Source organism: Neofelis nebulosa, chromosome 17 (assembly GCF_028018385.1).
Source record: "Neofelis nebulosa isolate mNeoNeb1 chromosome 17, mNeoNeb1.pri, whole genome shotgun sequence".
Lineage (NCBI taxonomy): Eukaryota > Metazoa > Chordata > Mammalia > Carnivora > Felidae > Neofelis > Neofelis nebulosa.
In genome coordinates, this window is record NC_080798.1 from 8,456,575 (window position 1) to 8,479,546 (window position 22,972).

General features: G+C 56.6%; 2 protein-coding genes across 6 annotated transcripts in view; one reads left to right on the forward strand and one right to left on the reverse strand.

Annotated features, from left to right (window-relative positions):
- Positions 1-6,151: 6,151 nt before the first annotated feature.
- FUZ (fuzzy planar cell polarity protein) lies at positions 6,152-11,085 on the forward strand. 4 transcript variants are annotated; one of them, XM_058709563.1, is made up of 11 exons: positions 6,152-6,340; positions 6,962-7,083; positions 7,336-7,420; positions 7,535-7,603; positions 7,802-7,906; positions 8,707-8,904; positions 9,040-9,135; positions 9,447-9,553; positions 9,631-9,695; positions 9,775-9,849; positions 10,816-11,085. In XM_058709563.1, the coding sequence occupies exons 2-11, from the start codon at positions 7,001-7,003 to the stop codon at positions 11,040-11,042; spliced, it is 1,110 nt and encodes a 369-aa protein (XP_058565546.1). In that variant the 5' UTR covers positions 6,152-6,340; positions 6,962-7,000; the 3' UTR covers positions 11,043-11,085. The 4 variants fall into 4 exon arrangements, with proteins under 4 accessions (XP_058565546.1, XP_058565544.1, XP_058565547.1 ...); XM_058709561.1 differs by lacking the exon at positions 6,152-6,340 and adding an exon at positions 6,376-6,695; XM_058709564.1 differs by lacking the exon at positions 6,152-6,340 and adding an exon at positions 6,376-6,540.
- AP2A1 (adaptor related protein complex 2 subunit alpha 1) overlaps positions 11,078-22,972 on the reverse strand; it is a 30,163-nt gene continuing 18,268 nt past the window's right edge. The window contains exons 6-24 of one of the 2 annotated variants that reach the window (XM_058709559.1): positions 22,740-22,841; positions 21,223-21,331; positions 17,709-17,859; positions 17,223-17,391; positions 16,978-17,115; positions 16,602-16,784; positions 16,026-16,123; positions 15,570-15,801; positions 15,295-15,462; positions 15,034-15,197; positions 14,655-14,720; positions 14,252-14,308; positions 14,059-14,141; positions 13,847-13,926; positions 12,564-12,697; positions 12,348-12,464; positions 12,163-12,232; positions 11,830-11,964; positions 11,078-11,517 (exon numbers count right to left, since the gene is read on the reverse strand). In XM_058709559.1, coding sequence (XP_058565542.1) covers positions 11,440-11,517; positions 11,830-11,964; positions 12,163-12,232; positions 12,348-12,464; positions 12,564-12,697; positions 13,847-13,926; positions 14,059-14,141; positions 14,252-14,308; positions 14,655-14,720; positions 15,034-15,197; positions 15,295-15,462; positions 15,570-15,801; positions 16,026-16,123; positions 16,602-16,784; positions 16,978-17,115; positions 17,223-17,391; positions 17,709-17,859; positions 21,223-21,331; positions 22,740-22,841 — 2,334 coding nt within the window. In that variant the 3' untranslated portion in view covers positions 11,078-11,439. The remainder of the gene's footprint in view (positions 11,518-11,829; positions 11,965-12,162; positions 12,233-12,347; positions 12,465-12,563; positions 12,698-13,846; positions 13,927-14,058; positions 14,142-14,251; positions 14,309-14,654; positions 14,721-15,033; positions 15,198-15,294; positions 15,463-15,569; positions 15,802-16,025; positions 16,124-16,601; positions 16,785-16,977; positions 17,116-17,222; positions 17,392-17,708; positions 17,860-21,222; positions 21,332-22,739; positions 22,842-22,972) is intronic. The other variant, XM_058709560.1, reaches the window with a different exon arrangement.

The following is a 22,972-nucleotide window of genomic DNA, read 5'->3' on the forward strand; positions in this document are numbered from 1 at the left end:
AAATCTGCCCTATCAACTAAAAGGAAACCTTTCTTTTTTTTCTTTTAAGTTTATTTATTATTTATTTTGAGAGGGAGACAGAGAGGGAGGAGGGGCAGAGAGAGAGGGAGAGACAGAATCCCATGCAGGATCCACGCTGTCAGCCCACTCAGAGCTTGAACCTCCAAACTGCGAGATCATGACCTGAGCCGAAATCAACAGTCAGACGCCCAACCGACTGAGCCACCCAGGCGCCCCTAAAAGGAAACCTTTCTTTAGATAAGCTGAATGTATGATCAGCTGTACGAACTTATTTTTTAAACATTTCCATTCATATATTACAAATGATAAAAATAAATAAACAATTAGATATTTTAGCCTGGACTTCAGCTTCTGGGATTATGATGGATTAGGTGCTATAATACTGTTTTTGCAACATTGGTGGTTTCTTAAGAGGTAGACCTCATGAGAGGTTCTTCAAGAATCCTAACCGTCCTCCCCCCACCTTCTAGGGCACCTGGGTGGCTCAGTCAGTTAAGCCTCTGACTTTGGCTTAGCTCTTGATCTGAGGGTTCATGAGTTCGAGCCTGTATCGGGCTCTGCACTGACAGTGAGGAGCCTGCTTGGGATTCTCTCTCTGCCCCTCCCCAACTCGCGCTTTTTTTTTTCCTCTCTCAAAATAACTAAACTTAAAAAAAAAAAAAAAAAGAAAAGAATCCCTCCCTCCCATTCCCAAAAAAGACAGAGAGCCAAAAATTAACAAAAAAGAAGAGTATATTACTGCTGCATAGGCATTACCAAGAGCCTGAAGCTCGATGGGAATTGGAAAAGGAGTCTTTTTCTCCATCTAAGCAAGGGCCTCCCAGGGCCGCTGAGCTAATTCCAGGCTGGTAACACTCCTGCAAATCTGCAGAAGCAGAAGGAAATCCTCCGCACGGCACTCTGCTCAATATCAAGTAAGGAGTTCGGAGTCAAAGGCCACCAGCACAGAGGCAAGGACTGTAAGTTAGAGTCCATGGGAACAACGGTTAACAGATGTGAGATCCCGGGACTCCAAGTCCCCGAATGGTTGGGTTCCTAATGTACCACGATGCGCAAAATGGTGAGAGAAACAAAGGACGTTGTCTAAATTCTCTCACGCTGGGTGACGAATTACCCTAAAACTCGGCAGCTTAAAACCACGCGGATTGTTTCGTGGTTTCTGCAGATCAGGAATCCAGGTGTGGCTTAGCTGGCTCCCGCCATCTGGGTCTCTCGCTGGCTGTAATCAAAGCGTCAGCCAGCACGGAAATCGTCCGAAGGCGGAACTAGAGAAGCTTGCTTCCAGGCTCCCTCTTGTAATCGTGAGCGGGGTTCAGTTGCTCCCAGGCTGTCAGCCCAAGACTGTGCTCGGGTCCATGGTCCGCTTTGGGTGCGTCACAACATAGCCCTGGCTGCATCAGAGCAAGCAGGAGAGAGTACCAGCAAGAGGGAGAACGCAAGCCAGATGGAAGTCACAGTCTTTAGAACTTAAGTTGGGAGGCCCCTGCGGGGTCTCAGTGGGCGAAGCATCCCACTTCGGCTCAGGTCGTGATCTCACGGTTCGTGGGTTCGAGCCCCGCGTCGGGCTCCGTGCTGGCAGTGTGGAGCCTGCTTGTTCTCTCGCTCGCTCGCTCAGTGAATAAACTTAAAAAAAAAAAAAAATACCCAAGGGGTGCCTGGGTGGCTCAGTCCCTTGAGCGTTCAACTCGACTTTGGCTCAGGTGATGATTTCACGGGTCATGAATTCAAGCCCCGCGCCGGATCCTCTGTCCTCCTCTTTCTCTGCCCCTCCCCTGCTCATCTTCTCTCTCTCTCTCTCTCTCTCTCTCTCTCTCTCTCTCTCTCTCAAAATAAATACACTTTATTTTTTTTTAATTTTTTCAACGTTTTTTATTTATTTTTGGGACAGAGAGAGACAGAGCATGAACGGGGGAGGGGCAGAGAGAGAGGGAGACACAGAATCGGAAACAGGCTCCAGGCTCCGAGCCATCAGCCCAGAGCCTGACGCGGGGCTCGAACTCACGGACCGCGAGATCGTGACCTGGCTGAAGTCGGACGCTTAACCGACTGCGCCACCCAGGCGCCCCAAGGAGAAACAACATTTTTAAGAATTTATTGCTGTGCATTGTCTAGAGCTGATGAGAAATTAAAAAAAAAAAAAAATCGGGGTGCCTGGCCAGCTCAGTCTGTAGAGCATGTGACTCTTGATCTCAGGGTTGTGAGTGTGAGCCCCGTGTTGGGCAGAGAGATTACTTTAAAAAAATTAGTGTAAACAAAACAAAACATGAATTCTTGAATCCTGGAAGCACAGAATATAAAGTTACATTAATTTTTTTGTAATGTTTATGTCAGAGAGAGAGTGTGCGTGTGTGAGTGGGGGAGGGGCAGAGAGAGAGGGAGACACAGAATCTGAAGCAGGCTTCGAACTCACAAACCCAGCGGTGAGATCATGACCTGAGCCAAAGTCAGACGCTTAAGCAACTGAGCCACCCAGGCGCCCCTGTAAAATTATGTTTTAAAAAAACCTGCTCGCTTTGACTCATTGTAGTGAAAGAGAAGCCTAAATAGCCCGCAGAGTGAAAGAAATTTCCACAAAGAAATTATACGTAGAATGACAGCCAACTTCTTAACTGCAGAAATAGAAACTAGAAGAAGGTGGTAGATGTTAAGACTCAAAAAAAATTAACGATCACTCCAGAACCGTATGATAATGAAGGTGGGAGGAAACCATTCCAGGCAATAAAAACAGAATTCAACTCCAAGAAACTTTCTAAAAGATATGATATTATGGTATAATAAGAAATATATGTTTGCTCCTGGTCCTGCTTCTTGGCCCAGAGTTCCTAAAATCCTTGTAATTTCCTGTGCTAAGGGGAGGTAGGAACATCTTTTATTGTCCCATGTAGCCTCAGTTTCCTACTGGTTCATCACACAAGAGCTTCTAAGACCCCTGGGATCTCTGGGGAAGAGAAGAGTGCTGGGGATTGAGTTAATCACCAATGGCCCCGATGATTTAATCCATCTTGCCTACCTAATGGAATCTGAATTAAAAATTTTTTTAATGTTTATTTATTTTTGAGAGAGAGAGAGAGGGAGAGAGAGAGAGAGACAAAGCCCAAGCAGGGGAGGGGCAGAGAGAGAGGGAGACACAGAATCCCAAGAAGGCTCCAGGCTCTGAGCTGTTAGCACAGAGCCCAATGCGGGGCTCGAACCCACAAACCGTGAGATCATGACCTGAACTAAACTCTGGTGCTCAACCGTCTGAGCCACCCAGGTGCCCCTGAAATCTGCATTTAAAAACCCCTAAAAGGCATGGGTTCAGAGAACCTCTGAGTTGCATCCCTGTGTTGGGGGAATAATACACCCCAATCTCCATAGAGACAGAATCTCCTGTACTCAGGACCCTCTGGGTTGCATCTAGGTACTTCTTCATCTGGCTGTTCATTGCAATCCTTTATAATACATTTTACAATAAATCAGTAATACTAAGTAAAGTGTTTCCCTGGGCTCTGTGAGTCATTGTAGCAAATGATCAAACCTGAAGAGGTGGAACCCCCAATTTGTAGCCAATTCAGACAGAAGTATGGATAACCTGTGGACCCACTACTTGCATTGGTAGTTCTGTTTGTGTGTTTGTTTGTTGAGAGAGAGAGAGAGAGAGAGAGAGAGAGAGAGAGAGAGAATCTTAAGCAGAATCTTAAGCAGTCTCCATGACCAGAGCACAACTCCAGGCTGATCTCAGATCATGACCATGAGATCATGACCTGAGCTGAAATCTAGAGTGGGACGCTTGACTGACTGAGCCGCTCGGGCGCTCCACAATTGATGTCCGAAGTGGGGGCAGACTCATGGGACTGAGCCCTTGACCTTTGGGGTCTGCACTGACTCCAGGTGGTTAGAGTCAGAACTGAATTGACTTGTAAGACACCCAGTTGGTAACCACAGGGCACTGGAGAATTGCCTGGTGTGGAAAACCCACACATTTGGTGTCAGAAGTGTGAGGAAACCGTTTTCCAGTAGGCTGTACTTCAGGAAGGAGGCAAATTTTAAATAATGTTGAAAGGATAGTTTGAGGGGCAAGAAGGAAACAGGAGGGCAGATGAGTTATCAACACTTATGTAATTACAAAGAAACATTGCCTGGGGGCACCTGGGTGGCTCAGTCGATTAAGCATCCAAGGTTAAGCATCCAACAGATGCGTCTGACTTTGGCTATGGTCCTGATCTTGAGGTCCATGGGTTTGAGCCCCCACGTCGAGCTCTGTGCTGACAGCTCAGAGCTTGCTTTGGATTCTGTGTCTCCCTCTCTCTCTGCACCCCCCCCCCACTCGTGATCTGTCTGTCTCTTAAAAATAAATAAATGTAGGGGCGCCTGGGTGGCGCAGTCGGTTAAGCGTCCGACTTCAGCCAGGTCACGATCTCGCGGTCCGTGAGTTCGAGCCCCACGTCAGGCTCTGGGCTGATGGCTCGGAGCCTGGAGCCTGTTTCCGATTCTGTGTCTCCCTCTCTCTGCCCCTCCCCCGTTCATGCTCTGTCTCTCTCTGTCCCAAAAATAAATAAAAAAACGTTGAAAAAAAAATTAAAAAAAAATAAAAATAAATAAATGTTAAAAAAAAAAACATTAAACAACAACAACAACAAAGCCAAATAATCATTGTCTGCATAAAATAAGAAAAATATTCAATGAAGACAAAAAAAGTCACAATTACAATTCTGGAAACAGTTGGTTAGTCTGGAGGGAGTTTAACAGAAGTAAGTGTTATATGCTTTTTGTATTATTTGAGAGAATGTTTAAGATCTTATTTAACTTTTTGCTAAACTAAATGTGTATGGCAAAATTTCAAGGGTAACAAAAAAAATAAATAAATAAATAAAAGAGAGTTAGAGTGTATAAATCTGAAACCAGAAAAGAGAGGGAAAAAAAGTATTGAGGAAACAAACAAAAAAAGAATCCAGAAAAAGATAAGAAAGGAGGAATAAAAGCATTAAAAAAGCAGGACAATAAGAAATATTAAAATAAGATTGTAGAAATAAATCAGAAGTCATAATAAATATGGATGGATTGGGGCGCCTGGATGGTTCAGTCGGTTGAGCATCTGACTTCAGCTCAGGTCATGATCCTGAGGGTTCACGAGTTCAAGCCCGGCATCGGGCTCTGTGCTGACAGCTTGGGGTCTGGAGCCTTCTTTGGATTCTGTGTCTCCCTCTCTCTCTGCCCCTCCCCCACTCAAGCTCTGCCTCTCTCTCTCAAAAATAAACATTAAAAATTTTTAAAAATAAATATGGACTGAAGAAAATTCATAGAACGGCAGGGAGAAACTGATATTTTACTTCATTTATTATTTTATGTATGTTTATTCCTCTAGAAGTTTGATGTAATTTAGTGTGAGAATAAACCTCTTAATATATTTCGTATCAGCTACTAAACATCAAATCCAGAATGCAGGCAAAACAGGTTTTCAGGAAACAAATGTTTTTTTAACATTACTATATATTTTGCAAATACATTTGGGCGCATACAGGCCACTGTTCTTACAAAGCAAAAAAGTTCTAGTTGATTAAATTCATAACTAAATGAAATTCTACTTTATCAGTTTACTTTAAACACACAGAAGAAGGAAACGGATGTATGTCAATACAGGATTGGCTAAATCGATCTGTTTACATCCGTAATGTTGATTATCAAAAGACATTTATACAAAAACGGCGTATTTATGCGGTCTGAGGAGAAAAAAAAGTTTGAAGACATTAGCACAGTGATCATATTTGTCAACAATGGGTGAATATTTTGTGTTAAATGTCAACCTTGTATCTCGGGAAAGTGGGGGGTATTTTCACGTTCGGCGTGCTACACCAGCGTGTATAAATCTATTAGAAAAATAAATGTAATTCTGGAAAATAAAGGATTTCGTCTTTCTTTTTCCAACAACAAAAACAACCTTCTCCTTTGGTGGTTACTAGGCAACGTTCGCCGGACCAAACCATCCGCGAGGGGGAAGGGGGAGATGGTATTTTTCTCGGCTTTGCTCGAGATGCGTCATGCGGCCATCTTTGAGTGGGGCACAGTTCTATACAGTCTTAGCCTGGAAATTAGACGCCACGCGGGGTTGCTAGGCAACGCCCCGGCACCGTCACCATCTTTGAGTCGGGCACAGCTGTTTATCACTTTAGAATGTAAAACATCCTAGCCTACCTGACGCTTGCTAGACAACGCCTGGGCGCCGTCACTACCTTCAAGCCGGGCTCTTCATTCTCTTCTCTAAATAAATGGAGTCAGCCGAACTATTTCAGGGAGAAACTACGAACCATTGCAAGCCCCAGAGGCGCCATCTTTGTTAGGGGTATGTGACTTCCGGCGGGGGCGGAAGACAACCTAACAGGGTTTGGGGGAGGTGCTGGAATAGAGACTGAGGGTGGGTTTGAGTTGGATGGAGAAGGCGGGAATTTACTTCTCTGCCAATCAGCTCCCCATCTCGCCCTCTGGTGGCTTCGGATGGCCGACCGGCCTGCCGACTTGGCGTGACTATGGGCATGTTCCAAGGTGGTCACTGACTGCCCCTACGAGGGGACCGGAGGGGGTTCCGAATGGGCGAGGAGGGGACGGAGGGCACCGTGCATCTGCTCTGCCTCGCGGCCTCCAGCGGAGTCCCCTTGTTCTGCAGAAGCAGCCGCGGCGGCGCCCCGGCCCGCCAGCAGGTGGGGCCCTGGACGCCTGGATCTCCAAAATAGAAGGGGGCTGGGCACGTGGACTCTGGGTCGGCAAGGGAGTAGGGTCTGGAGAAGTTTCAGAGTTGAGTTTAGTTAGGGGGCCACGAGTGTAATGAATGGACCAATAATCCTGGTTCCCAGAAGAGGAGGGGCCAGGGGATCCAGAAAGAGGAGGGAGCTGGGGCCCCGGACACTTGGGTCCCAAGGTGGAGGGGTTTGGGGGCTCCCGTCTAATGTCCCCAACTTTTCCCCAGCTCCCGTTCTCGGTCATCGGCTCTCTCAATGGAGTGCACATGTTTGGGCAGAATCTCGAGGTGCAGCTGAGCTCTGCAAGGACCCAGGACACGACCGTGGTGTGGAAAAACTTCCATGACAGGTCTCCACGTGGTAGCTTGGGGGCAGGCACAGGGCCCGGATGATAGCCCCTGTCGAAGATGGCCTCCACGGCCAGCTGGTTACTTGGCTGTGGAATCTGTGTCAAGCCAGTTACCCTCTCTGATCCCTGCGTTTCTCTGTCCGGGAAGCGGGTTGTGCTGGCTGGCAGAAGATGTAGCCGGCAGAAGATCGAGTCACTGCCCTGTTTCTGAGGCCTGGACTCATTCTCGCTTCTTGGCCCCCTTTCTCACAGCATCACGCTCATTGTTCTGTCATCTGAGGAGGGCACCTCGGAGCTGAGGCTGGAGAGACTACTCCAGATGGTGTTTGGGGCCATGGTGAGACTCCCTAGCCCTCTTCCCCGAACCCAGGAACCTGAGTTCTCAGCATCCTCCTCCCCCACACCAGGAGTCCAGATCCCCAGCCCCTCCTCTCTTATTTGCTTCTTCCAGGTTCTTCTTGTGGGGCTTGAAGAACTGACCAATATCCGCAACGTGGAGAGGCTGAAGAAGGAGTTGAGGGTGAGGCTTCAGGACGTGAGGATGGAAGTTAGCTTGCCCCGTCGCTGATATTTGGGAACTACAGTTCCCAGCAGGCTCTGCGGCGGCCTGGTCATCTGACCCCAGAGCTAGGCTCTGCGGGGCTAGTTTTCTGAAGGGGAGGCGGCAGATGTGGGGGCCATCCGGGTCCTTAAGCCCCTTCCTTCTCCCCTCTGCTAGGCCAGTTACCGCCTCGTTGACAGTTTCCTGGGGGACTCTGAGCGCATCGGGGACCTGACCCAGTGTGTGGACTGTGTGGTTCCTCCAGAGGTGTCTCTCCTGCAGGTACTGAGGATGCCTGGGAACCCTTGAACCTGTCATGTGGCCCTGGCTTAGTCCTGATCCTCTTCCCCCCGGGCCTTTGCCTCAACCTCTTCCCATCCTCTGGGCCAACTGCAACCCCCCACTTGGCCCCAGAAGGGTCTTTCTACACCCAGGGCTGACCCCACCCCTCCCCAGCTCACAGCCCTCCGGTGGCTTTCATCGCCCCCAGGACCAGCTTCCATGCCCTCAGCCTGGTGTTTGAGGACCTGTGGGATCTGAAACCCACCAACGAGCTCACCCCGACCTCTCGTAACTCCACAGTCCGCCTTCGCCCAGCAGCCTCGTGGGTCCCACGAATCCCAACAGCTTCCCAACTTCCTTGCTTTGGCACATGCTGGTCCTTTTGCCAGTGGATCTCTATCTATCCTTCCTTAACTACGCTCTTGTTGAGTCACCTGGCATGGCCGCCTCCCAGCAGAGGGACTCTGGGCAGGCAGACTGACCTCTCTGAGCTGGAGTAGGCTGTCGATTGCGCCTACTCGGCACGTAGTAGGATTCAATAAGCCGCCACTGGGCTGTTGTAACCGGTAGCTTAAGTAGCACGTTGTCAGGCCAGGGAGCAGGCACGTTACCTGTTTAATCTCACTTTACAATGTGACTTGGGGATGGTACCTGCATGCGAAGGGGAAGGAACCCAGGCCCCGGGAGGGTGAGGCAGGCGAGCATGCCAGTTTCTTCACACCCCTGGCCCACCTGGGAAAATCGTCGCTGCCCCTGCTTGTGTCCCCTGACTCCTGACTCCGCCTGCCTGCCTTATCCAGGAAGCCCTCTCTGGGTTCGCTGAGGCAGCAGGCACGGCCTTTGGCAGCCTGGTCGTGTCGGGCCGGGTGGTCGCAGCAACAGAGAGCTGGTGGCGGCTGGGGACGCCGGAGGCTGTGCTGCTCCCCTGGCTGGTGGGGTCCTTGCCGCCTCAGGCCGCTCGCGACTACCCGGTGTACCTGCCACACGGGAGTCCCACGGTGAGTTGCGGGGGCTCTGCGCCTGCGGTGGGCGAGCTAGAAGGGACGAAGGGGCCGAGACGTGAGGGGGGGGGGGGGGGGCTTCGGTGGGGAGGGGCGGGGCTCCGGCCGGCCCATCCCCGCGCCGCGCTTCAGGTCCCGCACCGGCTTCTGACCCTGACGCTGCTGCCGGGCTTGGAGCTGTGTCTGCTCTGCGGGCCGCGCCCTCCCCTCAGCCAGCTGGATCCACAGGTGAATCCGGGCGTGTCCCCGCTTTTCCCCCGTTACACCCTCTGCCGCGGGCCCCTGTCCGCCCTCACCACCTCGCCCGGCCGGCGCGCTCTCCGCACTGGACCCGCTCTCCGTCAGCCCCGCCCCTCCTGTAGGCCCCGCCTCCTGTGGACTGCGTTCCAATCGCCTTCACGCCAGCCCCGTCCCTCTTTCGCTCTCATCCCCTCCTTGGTCCCCTCTGTCCTCCGCCCTCGTGGGCCCCTCCTCTCTTCCCTGCCCACGCCCCGTCCCCTAGTGCCCGCCCCTGATCTCGCCCACCGGCCCTGCCTCAGCTTCTGGACCGCTGGTGGCAGCCAGTGCTAGACCCGCTGCGGACCTGCGTGCCGCTGGGACCCCGAGCGCTGCCCGCTGGCTTCCCCCTGCACGTGGACATCCTCGGGTAGGGTTTGGTCGGGCGCGTGGGTTGGGGGGCCCTCATCCCCTCTTCCCCGGCCCGTGACACCCCCTTTCTCGCAGGCTGCTCCTCCTCCACCTGGAACTGAAACGTTGCCTCTTCACCGTGGAGCCCTCTGGGGATCAAGGTGACTGGCGAGGGCGGGGCTAGGAGGGGCGTGGGCCGTGGAGGAACTCTCGGTCACCTGGTCTCTCTTCCCCCTCCAGAGCCTTCTCCTGAGCAGCGCAGGCGCCTCCTCCGCTCCTTCTACTCGTTGGTCACCGCCACGCACTTCCCACCAGGTCAGCGGCTGAAAGTGCCTGCTTCGCACACTACGGGGACAGCGAGTCTCAGATCACAGCGGGGAGGACGGGGCATCCACACTGATGGGGAGGGGCAGGGAGGTCCCAGCCTCCAGACTGCAGAATCTACTGGGCAATCCTGGTAGTTAACACTGACACTGAATCTCTTGCCGAGGGCTCATGTACCTAATGATTCGCTTCATCCTCATAGGCGAGGGATATCGCCTGTTATATCCTCATTCCCATAGTACAGATGAGGAAACAGAGGCTCAGCTGATAAGCAGCAGAGAGCCGGCGTTCACACAGAGGCAGCCTGGTTCCCATACCCACACGCACCACTGAATCGCTCAAAGTACAGGCTTTGTCAGCAGTTTTTGCCCCACCCCGCGGAGCCTGGATTAGGAAGGGAAAGTTGTCTTGCAACCCACGAGGCCCTACAGAGACAAAGGAAGGGACCTAGGATAATTCTACAGATCTACTGATCTATCTTCCAGTAGAAGATCTACTGGATCTTCTACAACCCCAGTGAAGATCCCGATGAATGTAGCAAGATGGTAAAGGGCTCTACTTGGGAGGGACAGAGGACTGTCCCTCCCCGCCCTCCCCCCCCCCCCCCCCCACTTCCCACGTGTCAAGTGGAGCGGGGTCCTTGGTAGGGTTAGAAGGGAGCCCCATGCCTGGTACCGGGTAGGGGTGACCTGTGTGTCTGTGGTCTGTATTGCTAAGCGGCTTGTCCCGGGCTGCACACAGTATCCCCAGGGAAGAGGGGGCGTCGGCTGGCTGGGAAGAAGGGGGGGCGGTGAACTCCATGGCCTTCTTCAGTCAACGGACAGCCGGCTGGAGCCATGAGGCCCCCACCCATCAGGAGTCGAATTTAGGCCCGGGATGTGGCGTCGCTCCTGCGGGTTGGCGTTCTAGTTGCCCAGGCCCCACTGGTCACCTTGGCCCTTCCTGTCCTTCCTCCAGAGCCGGGGACACCAGAGGACAAGGTGGAGGATGCAGCCCAGAGGGCCCAGGTGCCGAGAGCCTGCTACCTGGTGTCTGGGCCCGAGGAGCCAGGCACAGGATGGCGGCTGGTGGCCCTGCAGCTGGGGCCACGGCGGTTGCTGCTGCTGGTGTCCGCCCAGAGCCCCACCCATGGGCTGCGGAGCTTGGCCACCCACACTCTCCACGCTCTCACCCCGCTCCTCTGACCCCTCGGCCTGAGCCATGAACGCAGACACTGCTGTTAGCGTCTCTCTGTTTATTCGCTCACAATAATACACAGCCCCTGGACGGGGAGGGGGCGGGAGGGGCTACGATGGGGTGGGGTGGGAGGGGAGGAGGCGCCCGCTTCCCTGGCCCCTCTCCCCTCTGTGCTTAGGGGGGAAAGGGAGGGAGGGGGCTCCCCCTTACCCCCCAGAATGTAAACAGCAGCAGATGAACAAAAATAAAAATACAAAAGGCCGGAGGAAGGTCCCAGGCATCCCCCCACCCCTGGGGTCTTCCCTGTCACCAATGGAGGTCCCCTCCCTGCCCCATCCACCAAAGCTGCCTCAGTCCTAGGGGCTGCCCAGCGCCGGCCACATCCCCGGGGGCAGAGTCCAGGGCTCAGAACTGCTGGGCCAGCAGCTCACACAGGTGACGGGAGACGGGTTCCTTGCTCGTGCGCAGGGTCAGCCGGTACATCTGGGTGGGGGACATGATGGTGTGGACTCAGGGAGGAGGCAGAGGGGTCGGAGAGCCCGGGAGAGGAGGATATAAGGGAGACAAGAGAAAAGGGGCAAAGGGATCAGAAAGGTGATCGAAGGGACGAGAGGCAGGAAGGGAAGCGACACAGGAGGTAGAGGGTGAAAGGTCAAAAGCCAGAACCAGAAGGGGGGAGATGCGGAGAGGTGAAAATCAGGAGGGAAGGGGAGAGGAAGACAGCGCATAGAGAACACAGGGACACAGAGAACGTACAACCAGGCAGGGGGTGACGCCTCCCAGACCACCACTCACCTGAGCCTGGGCATTGGGCTCCAGCCGGAGCAGACAGCCCACCTGCAGGGCTTTCGTTTGGATGATTCCAGCCCCCACGAAGTTCTCGGGGTTCGGGTCCACATTGTCCAGGAGAGCAGAGCCAAACCCCAAGAGCTGGGGCGAGAGAAGGGGAGCCATCAGAGGGTGCCGATCCGGCAGCAACCAGGCCGTAGTGAGCCAGTTCCCCAAAACCCTTGCCAGTGGGAACCGGCCCCGCTTTACAGAGGGGAAAACAGAGGCACAGAAAAATGGGCACGGTTCCCCAGATCCGAATTAGGGGCCCCTCTCCTGTCTTGCTCAGTGGTCACTCACTTTTGCCTTAGTGACTTCCGCATCCATGGGGTGGTTGGCTTTGAAGATTTTCTGAGCCTCCTGTTGGGGGCTGGGGAGGGGGGGGAAGGAAGTAAAAGTCAGGTCAGTTCAAAGTCAAGTCAGGTCAAGTCAAGGCCCCACCCCCTCCCCAGATGTGGCTGTGGCTCCGCCCCCCCGCTGCTCACAGGCTCAGCTGCTTCCAGCGCTGGAAGAAGTCCTGGGCCGCCATCTCCGTGGGCTGGAAGAACTTGTTGATGGTCACGGGGAGCTTCAGGGTGAGGGACTGGGGGGCGCCCCCGTACCTAGAGGGAGGGGTGGCAAGGAGGGCTCCATCAGGCCCCGCCCCCACCCAGGAGACCGTGCCGGCTGGCTCGGCAGTGCCCCGCCAGACTCAGACTCACCGGAAGCGCACGGATAGGAGCGGGGGCGTCAGGAAGTCCCGCAGACACTCGATGTTGAGCACCTGCTGCACCTGCGCCCCGCCGTCCACCTGCGCGGCCACGCGCTTGGTCTGCACCGCCAGCTGTGCCCGCCTGTGGTCAAGGAAGCCGGAAAGAGGCGGCGGCCCCGGCGGTCGTGGCCATGAACCCTTGATGGCCCTGAACTTTCCCCGCGGCCCCAGCCTGCAGGCCTCTGAGGAGCTGGTCCCGCCATCCCGGACTCCTACCACAAGGCCCAAAGTCCCTCCTAAGTGAGACCTCCGACCACCGCCTGGGTGCCTACTCTGGCTTTCTACCATGGGCTCAGCGACCTCCATTATGGCATGTCGCACCCTACCGGGCTGGAAGCCCTTCCGGGGCTGTGATGGCTGACCTGAGTTCGAATCCTGGATCTTACCACCTCGGTGACTATGGGCAAGCAACTTTACCTCCTAAGCCTCATCTGCAAAATGGACAGTGTCCTCAGCATTCAATGAGATAATCCAGGACAAGCACTTATCAGTGTGTCTGGCACATGGTAGGTGCAAGAAAAACCGGCAGCGTTACCACGTCTCCCTTCAAGTTGGCAAGGATGGGGTCTTACGCGTCTCTCGCCCTTCCCCCCCCTCCCCCCCCCCCCATGCCCAGCACAGAGCTGAGCCTACGGGAGTTCTCTGGAAACATCGATGCATGAGGCAACGGACTGAAAAGGTCCTCATAGCTTTGGGGTCTAACCCCTGTAGTTTCATGGGCGTGAATACCACTATCAGAGAAAGGAGAGGGGACTGATCCTTTCCTTTATGCCAGCCACCCTTCCAGAGTTTTCCAACGACACCGATCTTCAAAACGACACTATGAGAAGGGGACGGGAGGGCTCACAGAGGCAAAGTGACGGGCTCAGGTGACACAAGAGGGCTCTGGTCAGCATCGAGACCCCCAGGCCTGGCTCTTGGGCGCAGGAGGTACTGGAACCATGGGTGTGGAGCTCCTTGGAGGACGAGGTCAAAGAGGCCTGACAGAGACAAGCTGAGGCATACCTATCCCATCGCTTCCCTGTCTGCAGGCTGTCCTGGGGAGAAGAGGCCCGCCCCGGTATTACAGACACTAAGCCTCAAAGTAACCAGGTGCTTAGGCTTTCAAGTAAGACGACCGAACAGGGCTCTGGACCTGGGTCCATCTGCTTCCCAGTGGCCAGGAAGGCAGGCCTGGAGGGGCCAGGCTCAGGGGAGGGGGCTGGGCCAGGCCGGAAGGATATGAGTCTGGAGGTCGCCAGGGTGGACGACAGTGGGCGAGAAGTTCTGGAACTGCACAGATGTCTTGTTGCCATAGAACAGATACATGCGGCCTGCGCAGGGTGGGGAGGGGAAGGGTTCCAGCTGAGGTCCTTCAGCCTCCTCTCCAGGTACCACCCAAGCCCAGGGGTCACCGAAACCCCATCCCCACAGCCCAACCACCCCGCCCCCAGCACCAGACACACCCAAGTTCTGCCGGAACTCGGACTTGACTCCAATCTGCAGCAGCTGGTTCTCAAACAGGACCCCATTGTTCTTGCACACGAACCTGGGTGGGGTGGCGGGCAGCTCAGGAGGCCAGGAGTGCCTGTCGACGAGGCCCTTCCCCGTGCTCCCCACCTGTCCCCACTCCCCTCCCTGAGCCCTCCCCTGACTCACTTATTCAGCAGCTCATCCGCTTCTGGGATGGGCGGGCCGATGTCCTCAGGACCTGGGCTGCAAGGCGGAGAAAGCAGTGAGATGGGAAGAGGCTGGGGGGCTAGAGGAGAAGACCCAGAGCTAAAGGTGGGAGACAGGAGCCCCCAAAAGGACAGAACCCCAGAATCCACATAACGAGATTCCCCCCAAAGGACCCCAGAATCAGACTGGTGACTGTCTCTCATGGGAACTGGACACTGGTGTGTGCCCCCACCCCTGCCCCCGTATCAGAGGACCCCGGCTTTCACTCCCCTCCAAATCCCGGCCTCTGCAGCTCATCAGGAACCCCTTGATAAGGGCTCGAAGTCCCCTATTCCTCCCAGGGGCCGCAAATCTGCCCCCCAACCCTGAGGCCACCCCTTACTCAGCAGCTGGAGCTGGGTCAGCCAGCAAAGCCATGGGGCTCTCAGGGGCAGGCGGCTCCAGCTCGCTGGGCCATCCAATCCCAGAGCAGACAAGAGAAGACAGGCGTGGCAGGCAGCCAATCCCAGAGAGGCAGCAGAGGGCCGGAGACAGAAAGAGAGAGGAGGGAAAGAGAGAAGGAAAAGCAGGCTGAGACACGGCTACGGGGAAGGACGACACAGTGTGGCCAGGGTCAGCCAAGAGTACAGAGTGGCCAGAGGGAGAGAGGAGGCCCGGGGAAGTGGCAGCCAGGGCGACAGAGGCACAGGGACAGGGAGGGAGGAGAGGGCTGTGAGGGGGCAGAAGGAAAAGGGGCGGCCTGGGGCCCAGGCAGGTAGTACCTGAGGAAGGCCTCCTCGGGCGTGGGCCCCAGGCTGGGCTGGGCAGCCGGGCCGTCGGAGAAGACGTCCACCAGGAGGTTCCCTGCACCCGAGGTCGCTGGGGGTGCGGCTGGGGGAGGGGCTGCCCGCAGCCCCAGGAGGTCGGCGGAGGGCGAGGGCGTTGACTGCAGGGCAGGTGCAGGTGGAGGTGAGAACGGGCAGTGCCCGGCAGGCCCCGCCCCGCCCCCCCCCCCCCCCCCCACCTTTGGCCGAGGGACTCACCACAGTGCTCGGGGTGGGCTCTACGCCCCCGTTGACGTCATTGCTGCTGGGGTCCCTCCTGCCATCATCCAGGGCGCTGCCGGCCCCGGGGCCCTTCTTGCGTTTCAGCTTGGCCAGGATGGACGACTCGCGCTCAGGGAAGGGCGGCATCTCCTCCAGCACCGTGGCCTGTGGGGTGGGAGGGCGAGGGCAGGTCAGGGACGGCTCGGTGGCGGAGGAGAGGGCGGCCAAGGCTCAGGGGTGCGGGAGGGGCGCGCGGGGGCCGGCGCTCTGACCAGGACGTCCGTGCTGGCCACCGAGCTGAGCGTGAGGTACTCGACGGCGCGCTGCTGCAGCTCCACGTCAGCGTTGCGCAGCTGGGAGCCCGCCCGCAGCACGCCCTGGATGGTGGCCTTGGTCTCCGGGAAGAGGTTGATGAACTTGATGTAGGTGGACAGCAGCAGGGCCCGCGTGGCCACGCTGCACAGGTGGAACTTGGAGTGCAGCAGAGAGAACTGCACCGGGGGGCTGCGGGGAGCGGGGCGCGTCAGCAGGTGCGCCCCTCCCCGCCCGGGGCCCTGCTGCCCCCCCCCCCCCCCCCCCCCCCCCGCAGAGGCCGCCCCGGCGGCGGCCATCGCAAGACACCCTGTCCCAGAGGCTCCTGGGAGCCCCGTCGCCACCGACCCTGGGACTCTTTGGGTCCCCCGAGCCCCGGACTCCTCGAAGTGCCGGGTGCTCACCCCTCCTCTCACCTGGAGCGGGGGTCCCCAGCAATCAGATTCCCAAACTCCCCGAGGATGTAGCCGCCGACCTTCACCATGTTCTCGTGGCAGGCTGGGGCCTGGAGCGCCTGCAAAGGCAGGGACAGGGCGGGTGAGGACAGCGACGAGCAGGCACCCAGACTCAGGGTTGCTTGGGGCGCCGGACTCCCATGAACCTGTGGGACTCTCACCCTGCTATGATGTGTGTGTTATGTGTGGGGGTGGGGTGTAATAGGAAAACTGAGGCACAGACCGGTCAAGTGACTGCCCCCCCCCCCCCCCCCCCCCCCCGGTGGTATCTCGGATGGCATGCGTCCCGCCTTTCTCGGGGCCGAGGGAGGGGGAACCTGCCAGGACCCGGAGGTCAGTGACCACACACACGCCGGGTGGCCCGCACACGACACCCCGCCGACCCCCACGCTGGCCCCCGGGGCCCGCCGGTGGCCCGGGCACTGCTCCGAGCAGGACGAAGCAGGACGGCGGCCCGGGCGGGCCCGGTCCCTCGGCCCCGGCCGTCCTGACCCTGCCTCGGCGTCCCGCGGGTGCGGGTGAGGTGGGGGTGCCGACCTCGAAGACGGTCTTGGCCGCGTAGCCCTGGACGTCGTCGCGGTTGGTGACGATCTGCAGCACGCGGTACCACACCTCCTCACTCACGTAGTCGCCCGCGATGCGGATGAGGTTGAGGATGGTGTCCACGTACCAGCTGTAGTCTACCGCGTACTTCTCCGCCAGGATGGCCACCTTCAGGACCTGCCGGCCAGGGAGGCAGGCCGGGTGAGGGTGCGCGCGCGCGCCCCCGCGGGGCAAAGTGTGGAATGACCGCACCCGGGCTCACCGCCGTCCCGGGCTGGAGACCCCAGGAGTCCCGAACCTCAGCCCCGCGCCCCCCCCCCCCCCCCCCCCCCCCGCGGGATCCGGGCGCCCAGCTCCTCCCCGGACTTACGATCTCTTCGCGGATGGCGTAGTCGGCCGTCTCCAGGTACCGAAGCATCTCCGACACGATCTGCTTGGCGTTGCTCCGGTCGCACATGGCGTAGAGGAGGTCGGCCGCCCGTTGTCGCACGCTGACGTCCCGCTCCGTCTGAGGGAGGAGAGCAGGCGGGGGGATGGTCCAGGCTCCGCTACGGCCTCCGAGCCCCGCGCCTCTCCCCGGGAGCAGAGATCCAGGCCGGCTCCGACGTGTCGTACCTTGAGGGCATTGATGACCGTGTCGATGTGGGTCTTGACCGCCTCGTGGGAGAACTCGGAGCTGGCCAGCGTGCACATGCTCTCCAGGGCCAGGTAGCGGAGGTTGGTCTCCCGGTGCTGCAGGAACTGGCCCAGCTGGTTGCAGGCTCGCACCAGGAGGTTGGGCTCACTGCCAGCGAGAGCGCAACAGAGACGGGCGAGGTGGGGGCACATGAGAGGCCGGGGGACCCGGGCCCAGCCGACCCATCCCACATCACCCTCAGGACCTGGATCTTAACTCTCGCCCTCCACCCCCGTCACGGCCCCTCTGGCGATGCAGACATCTGGGCGTCGGGCCCACATGAAGAGACTCGGGAATTCTGCTTTCCAGGAGGGGATCCCGCACCAATCTGGATGGCTTCATCGTCCTCTTACATAGAAGTCACGACCCCCAGACCCGTCCTCCTAGGACGCAGGAGTCTAGGGCCCCAGCCCCCAGGCAGGCACCTGTCGTAGTGGATGATGAGGCTAATGGTCTCGAAGAGGATGGCGTTCTTGGCGTTGGAGTGCTGGACCTTCTTGGACTTGGGCGGCTCCTGGGCCTTGTTGAGCACGGTCTCCAGACACTCCACCAGCCGTCCCTTCACGGCAGCATCCTCTGGGGAAACGGAGGGCGTGTCCCGGGCTGAGCTGTCGGCTCAGCAGGGGCCACCCCACGGCGCTCATCTTCCACTGGAAGTGTGGGCCCTGCAGCCGTGGCCTGGGGTCTCTGTGGCAGCAAGGCAGCAGAAGACATGACTCCAGACCCGAGCTCTTGTCCTGCTCTGTGCTGACACCCACCCCGGTGAGCCTCAGTTCCCCCTGCTGCAGCACCGACACCCTTCAGGCTTCTCACAGAACAAAGAAGTCTCCAGAAACCATCCCGGGAGACACTGTGAAACCTGGGTCTCCCCAAGGAGCGGTCTGAGCACCTGAGACAGGCAGACGCCGACCAGAAGTTCATACAAACACCAATAACTGCCATTCTGTGGAATGCGAGGCAGCACCACGTGGATAGAACAGCCGTCAAGGGGCACCCGGGTGGCTCAGTCAGTTATGCGTCTGACTTTGGCTCAGGTCAAGATCTCACGGTTCGTGAGTTCAAGTCCCACAGCAGGCTGTCACTGCCCTGTCAGCACAGAGCCTGCTTTTGATCCTGTCCCTCTCTCTCTGCCCCTTCCCAGCTTGTGCTCTCTCTCTCAAAAATAAATAAACATTAACAAAAATTAAATAAGCAAACACACAAGACCAGCTGTCAAGCGTTCTAGCGAAAATTGTTGTGCCCAAATGTCTCAGGCGGCTCACGGGGCAGAGGAACAAAAAAAAGGACACGAGGCAGCTATGGCCAAATCCAGAATGCGGGACACCCTTTCAAGGCAAAACCCTCCCGGCTTCTTCAAAAACAGGGAGCGAGGGGGTGGGGGGTGGGGGGCTATTTCCAGGCCACAAACAGGGACAAAGACCTCATGAAATTTAAGCCGTGGTCCTAGATTGTACTGTATTTTTTTTTTTTCTTTAAGGCACACAAATAAAGCTGTGGACGAGGGTGGTTTGCATGGTGCCTGGACAGCCAGTCGACACTGTGAAGAGATCCTGAATCTTCCCAGGGGCACCGTGGTTTTGCGCCGTGTTCTCGGTCTTATGAGATGTGTACGGGTGGACTTGGGGGAGGGGAGCGTTGTGATGTGTGCAACTTACATCAAGTAACCGAGCAAGCGTGTGTTTGAGAGAACAAAGCCAACGAGGGCGTGAAGAGCAGTGTTCACGGTCTCTGCTGGGTCTGGGGCGGGGCTTAGGTGTGCACTGTTCTCACAAGTTCTCTTCATGTTTGAAGTTTTTCATAATAAAAAATTGGGGTGAAAGCCAGGGTCACAGAATAAAGGGACAATTCTTTACAGATTTAAGACAGATTTATGAGAAATAATTAAATTTGATACTTGTCTCTTTTTCTTTTTTCTGTTTAAATTTTTAAGTAACCTCTATGCCCAGCGTGGGGCTCGAACGCACAACTCCGAGATCAAGAGTCGCGTGCTTCACCGACTGAGCCAGCCAGCCCTCCCTCAGGGCTTGTATCTTGATTGGATCCTAGTCTGAACAGACTGTGATTGCTATGTTGGGGAAAATTAGGGAAATCTGCGGTGGCCTCGAGGCCACTGGGGAGCCACTGTTAGCTTTAAGTGTGACCACAGAATTACTGCTGTGAATAAAAATGCCTACAGTTTGTAGAAATGCATAACAAATACTTAAAGGTAAAAACATCATGATGTCTGTAACTGACTTAAATATTTAAGAAAAAAATTAGCAAAGTAAGAGCAAGCGTACAGCAAAATGTGAAGTCCAGGTGACGGGGACGCTCTACTTGTCTGTATCCTGGAAACTTTTTCATAATGCGTCGTTAAAAAACTTTCTTGTAGGGGCGCCTGGGTGGCGCAGTCGGTTAAGCGTCCGACTTCAGCCAGGTCACGATCTCGCGGTCCGTGAGTTCGAGCCCCGCGTCAGGCTCTGGGCTGATGGCTCAGAGCCTGGAGCCTGTTTCCGATTCTGTGTCTCCCTCTCTCTCTGCCCCTTCCCCGTTCATGCTCTGTCTCTCTCTGTCCCAAAAATGAATAAAAAACGTTGAAAAAAAAAATTAAAAAAAAAAAAACAAAAAAAAAAACTTTCTTGTAAATAGGGGCGCCTGGGTGGCTCAGTCGGTTAAGTGTCCGACTCTTGGTTTCGGCTCAGGTCATGATCTCACGGTTCGTGAGTTCAAGCTCCACATCGGGCTCTGCGCTGCTCTCTCTCTACCCCTCCCCTGACTCACGCTGTCTCAGTCTCTCTCTCACGACAAATGAATAAACTTAAAAAAAAAAATTTCTTGTAAGTAAACGGGAGATGGCCCCTCAGTCTCTCTGCGCACCATTTGCTCAGAGTCATGGATGAAATGCCTACAATGCAGAGAGGGTGAGAGTAGGTGAGGTGCATGCTCTGGGCACACCCCAAAATGATGAGGCAGGGCTCCTGGGATGGAAGGGAGCCTAGAGATCTGCCTGAGCTCTTCCTTCCAGGATGAGAAAGAGGCCCAGAAAGGGCCCGAGGCCTTCCCAGGACCACACGATAAAATTCATCACTGGCTTTCACAGCCTGGGAGGGGCCGCTGGTGCCACGTATGTCATACGGCCCATTAGCGTGTGCATGTATGCACACAGATGTGCAGACACGCGCAGACTCGCACACACGGCCAGGCGTTCGCAGATATGTGCTCATGCGCACGGTTGGCTGTGAAGATGCAGGGCCGCACATCGGTCCCTGGCCACAGCAGGTGCTCGGTACCCTGGCCGAACCTAAGGGAACTGGCTTATCGGTCACCTACTATGTCCTGAGCACCTCAGCACAGGGTCCCTCAAAACTGCTCCGTGAAGTGACACAGCTGAGGATATGGGAGCTCAGGGGAAGCCCTGGCCCGTATGGCGGAGTGAGGGATTTGCAGCGAGAGGGTGCTGTCAGGCTCTGCCCCTGAGTCACGGCCTGGGCCTGGAAAGGTGATGTCGCCTCTCCAAACCTGTTTCCCTGTTTGCATATTGCAGGGATGGCTCCCCCTCACCGGCTCTGTCGGGAGCACGGAGACACCCCTGGTGCCTTACCTGGCTCGCTACGGGCGCCTCATCCACACCATGGCCGTGACCTCGAGCAACAAGGTCACGGACACCTCTGACAGAGCTATGCTAATCCAGACGGCACTGCCTGGAATCACCCCCTGATCTGCTGGGTGACCTTGGGCAAGGACCCCCTCCTTCCCAAGCCTCGGTCTCCCCCTCGCTAAAATGGGTGTGACGACAGCCCCTACGTTACAGGGCTAGAGCACAAGCGTGGCTTCCCAGGGACCCCAGCCCATGGCAGATCAACACACGCCGTGATCTGATTCTTTGGGTTGCGCCCCCCCCCCCCCGGCCACGGCCAGGTCAGAGGCCCCAGATCCCCGGCCAGGTGGGCTCGGCGGTACCTGGCGGCGGGTAGCACTGCAGCAGGCGCAGAAGCTTCACCGAGAGCCAGGGCGCCGGGACGAAGTAGTAGGTATAGTCCTGGAGGTCGGTGGAGGCCGAGGAGACGATCTGGGGGCGGGAAGAGGGGGTGAGGCCCGGACAGGGAAGGGCGGGGCAGAGTGACACTGCCTTCCCCAGGGGGCGCGGGAATCTGAGGCCCGGGGAGGGGAGGGAGGAAGCCAGGGGGCACACAGCGAGGGACGACCTCAGCTGCGAGGGACGACCTCAGCTGCGGTGCTTGCCGATTTTTTTTTTTTTTATTTAATTTTTTATTTTTTAAAAATTTACATCCGAATTAGTTAGCATGGCGCCCGTTGAGTTTTTGACAGTGCCGCCGTCTGCAGGGCAGGAAGTCTCTGCCGATCCAATTCCCTCCCGTGAGCTCCTTGCTCCAAGGGCTGACAGCGTGGCGCCTGCTTGGGATTCTCTCCCCCCCACACCCCTGCCCTTCCCCTGCTTCTTCTCTCTCGCAAAAATAAACAAACGTTAAAAAAAAAGAAAGAAAGAAAGAAAGGCTCGGGGAATAGGTGGGGAATTAGTAGAAGGGTGTGGGACTTTTCCTTATGGCAAACTCCTGCTCACCCCTCCTCCAGGAAGCATTCCCACCATGCTCTGTGCCACTGCCATGATGGTATGTGCCCTGACCCGAGTGTCACTGTAGGTGTCTCCCGGACCAGCCTGGCACACAGGAGTATTCGGATGTATGGTGAATGAATGACAAAGCAACTGAATGAGCTGGTGTGTTTGTTCTCTTTGCTTGAGAATCCAGGCCTCCCCTTACCTGCCCAGGAAATGTTCATATTCACTCCAAGTCTCAGTTCAGGGATCACCTCTCCCGGGAAGCCTTCCTAGAGTGCCAGGCTGGGTTAAGTGTCTCCTCTGGGGGTCTACAGTGCCCTGCACTACCTCCGTGACAGCACAGATCACTCCTGTGAAAATCTGGGACACTGTCGGCCCTACTGCGTGCCCCTCCCCCCCCCCCCCAACAGGACAGGGCTCAGGCTGACTCATCTGTGTCCCCACAGGAGGCCTCAGGGCATGTTCCCAGGACATGGGCGAAGGTGGTAAGAGAAGCAGAAGGAAAGAGAGGAAGGGAGATGTAGGAGAAAGAGAAGTAGGAGAAAGTAAGAGACAGGAGGGCGGGGGGGGGGGGGGGGGGGGGGATGGGAATCCGGAGAGCTGTTCTCACCTCCCGGGTGCTCATACTAACACCATATAGACGGACTGACAGCAGCTACACCGTGAGGTGGGCGCCGGGAGTGTCCCCATTGAACAGACTGGGGACATGAGGCCCAGAGAGGCGAAGCCTCTCTGGAAGTGGCCGAGCCAGGATGAACCTAGTTCAGAGCCTGAGTTCATCACCACTGGGTGGGGCTGCCGCTCCGGGAGAAGGAGGGGGACGAGAGAGGGGCTCCAGGGGACAGAGAGCCTCCAGGGAAGGCCACCTCCCTGCAGCCAGCGCCAAGACCACACCCACCCGGCTCAGGCGAGACACGGCCAGAGAGATGCAGGTCTTAAAGTCGTCCGGGTTCTTCTTGCAGAGACAGGTGATGAGGCTGACAGCAGCCGTGACCACACCCTGCAGAGACAGACAAATGGCAGGTCAGGGCTGGGGGGCGGTGGGAAGGGTCAGACTGGGGATAAGTGTCCAGGCTGTGGATCTGAAAGCAGAGGCTCAAGGGCCGGGTGGGTGATGGGTGTGGGGGACAC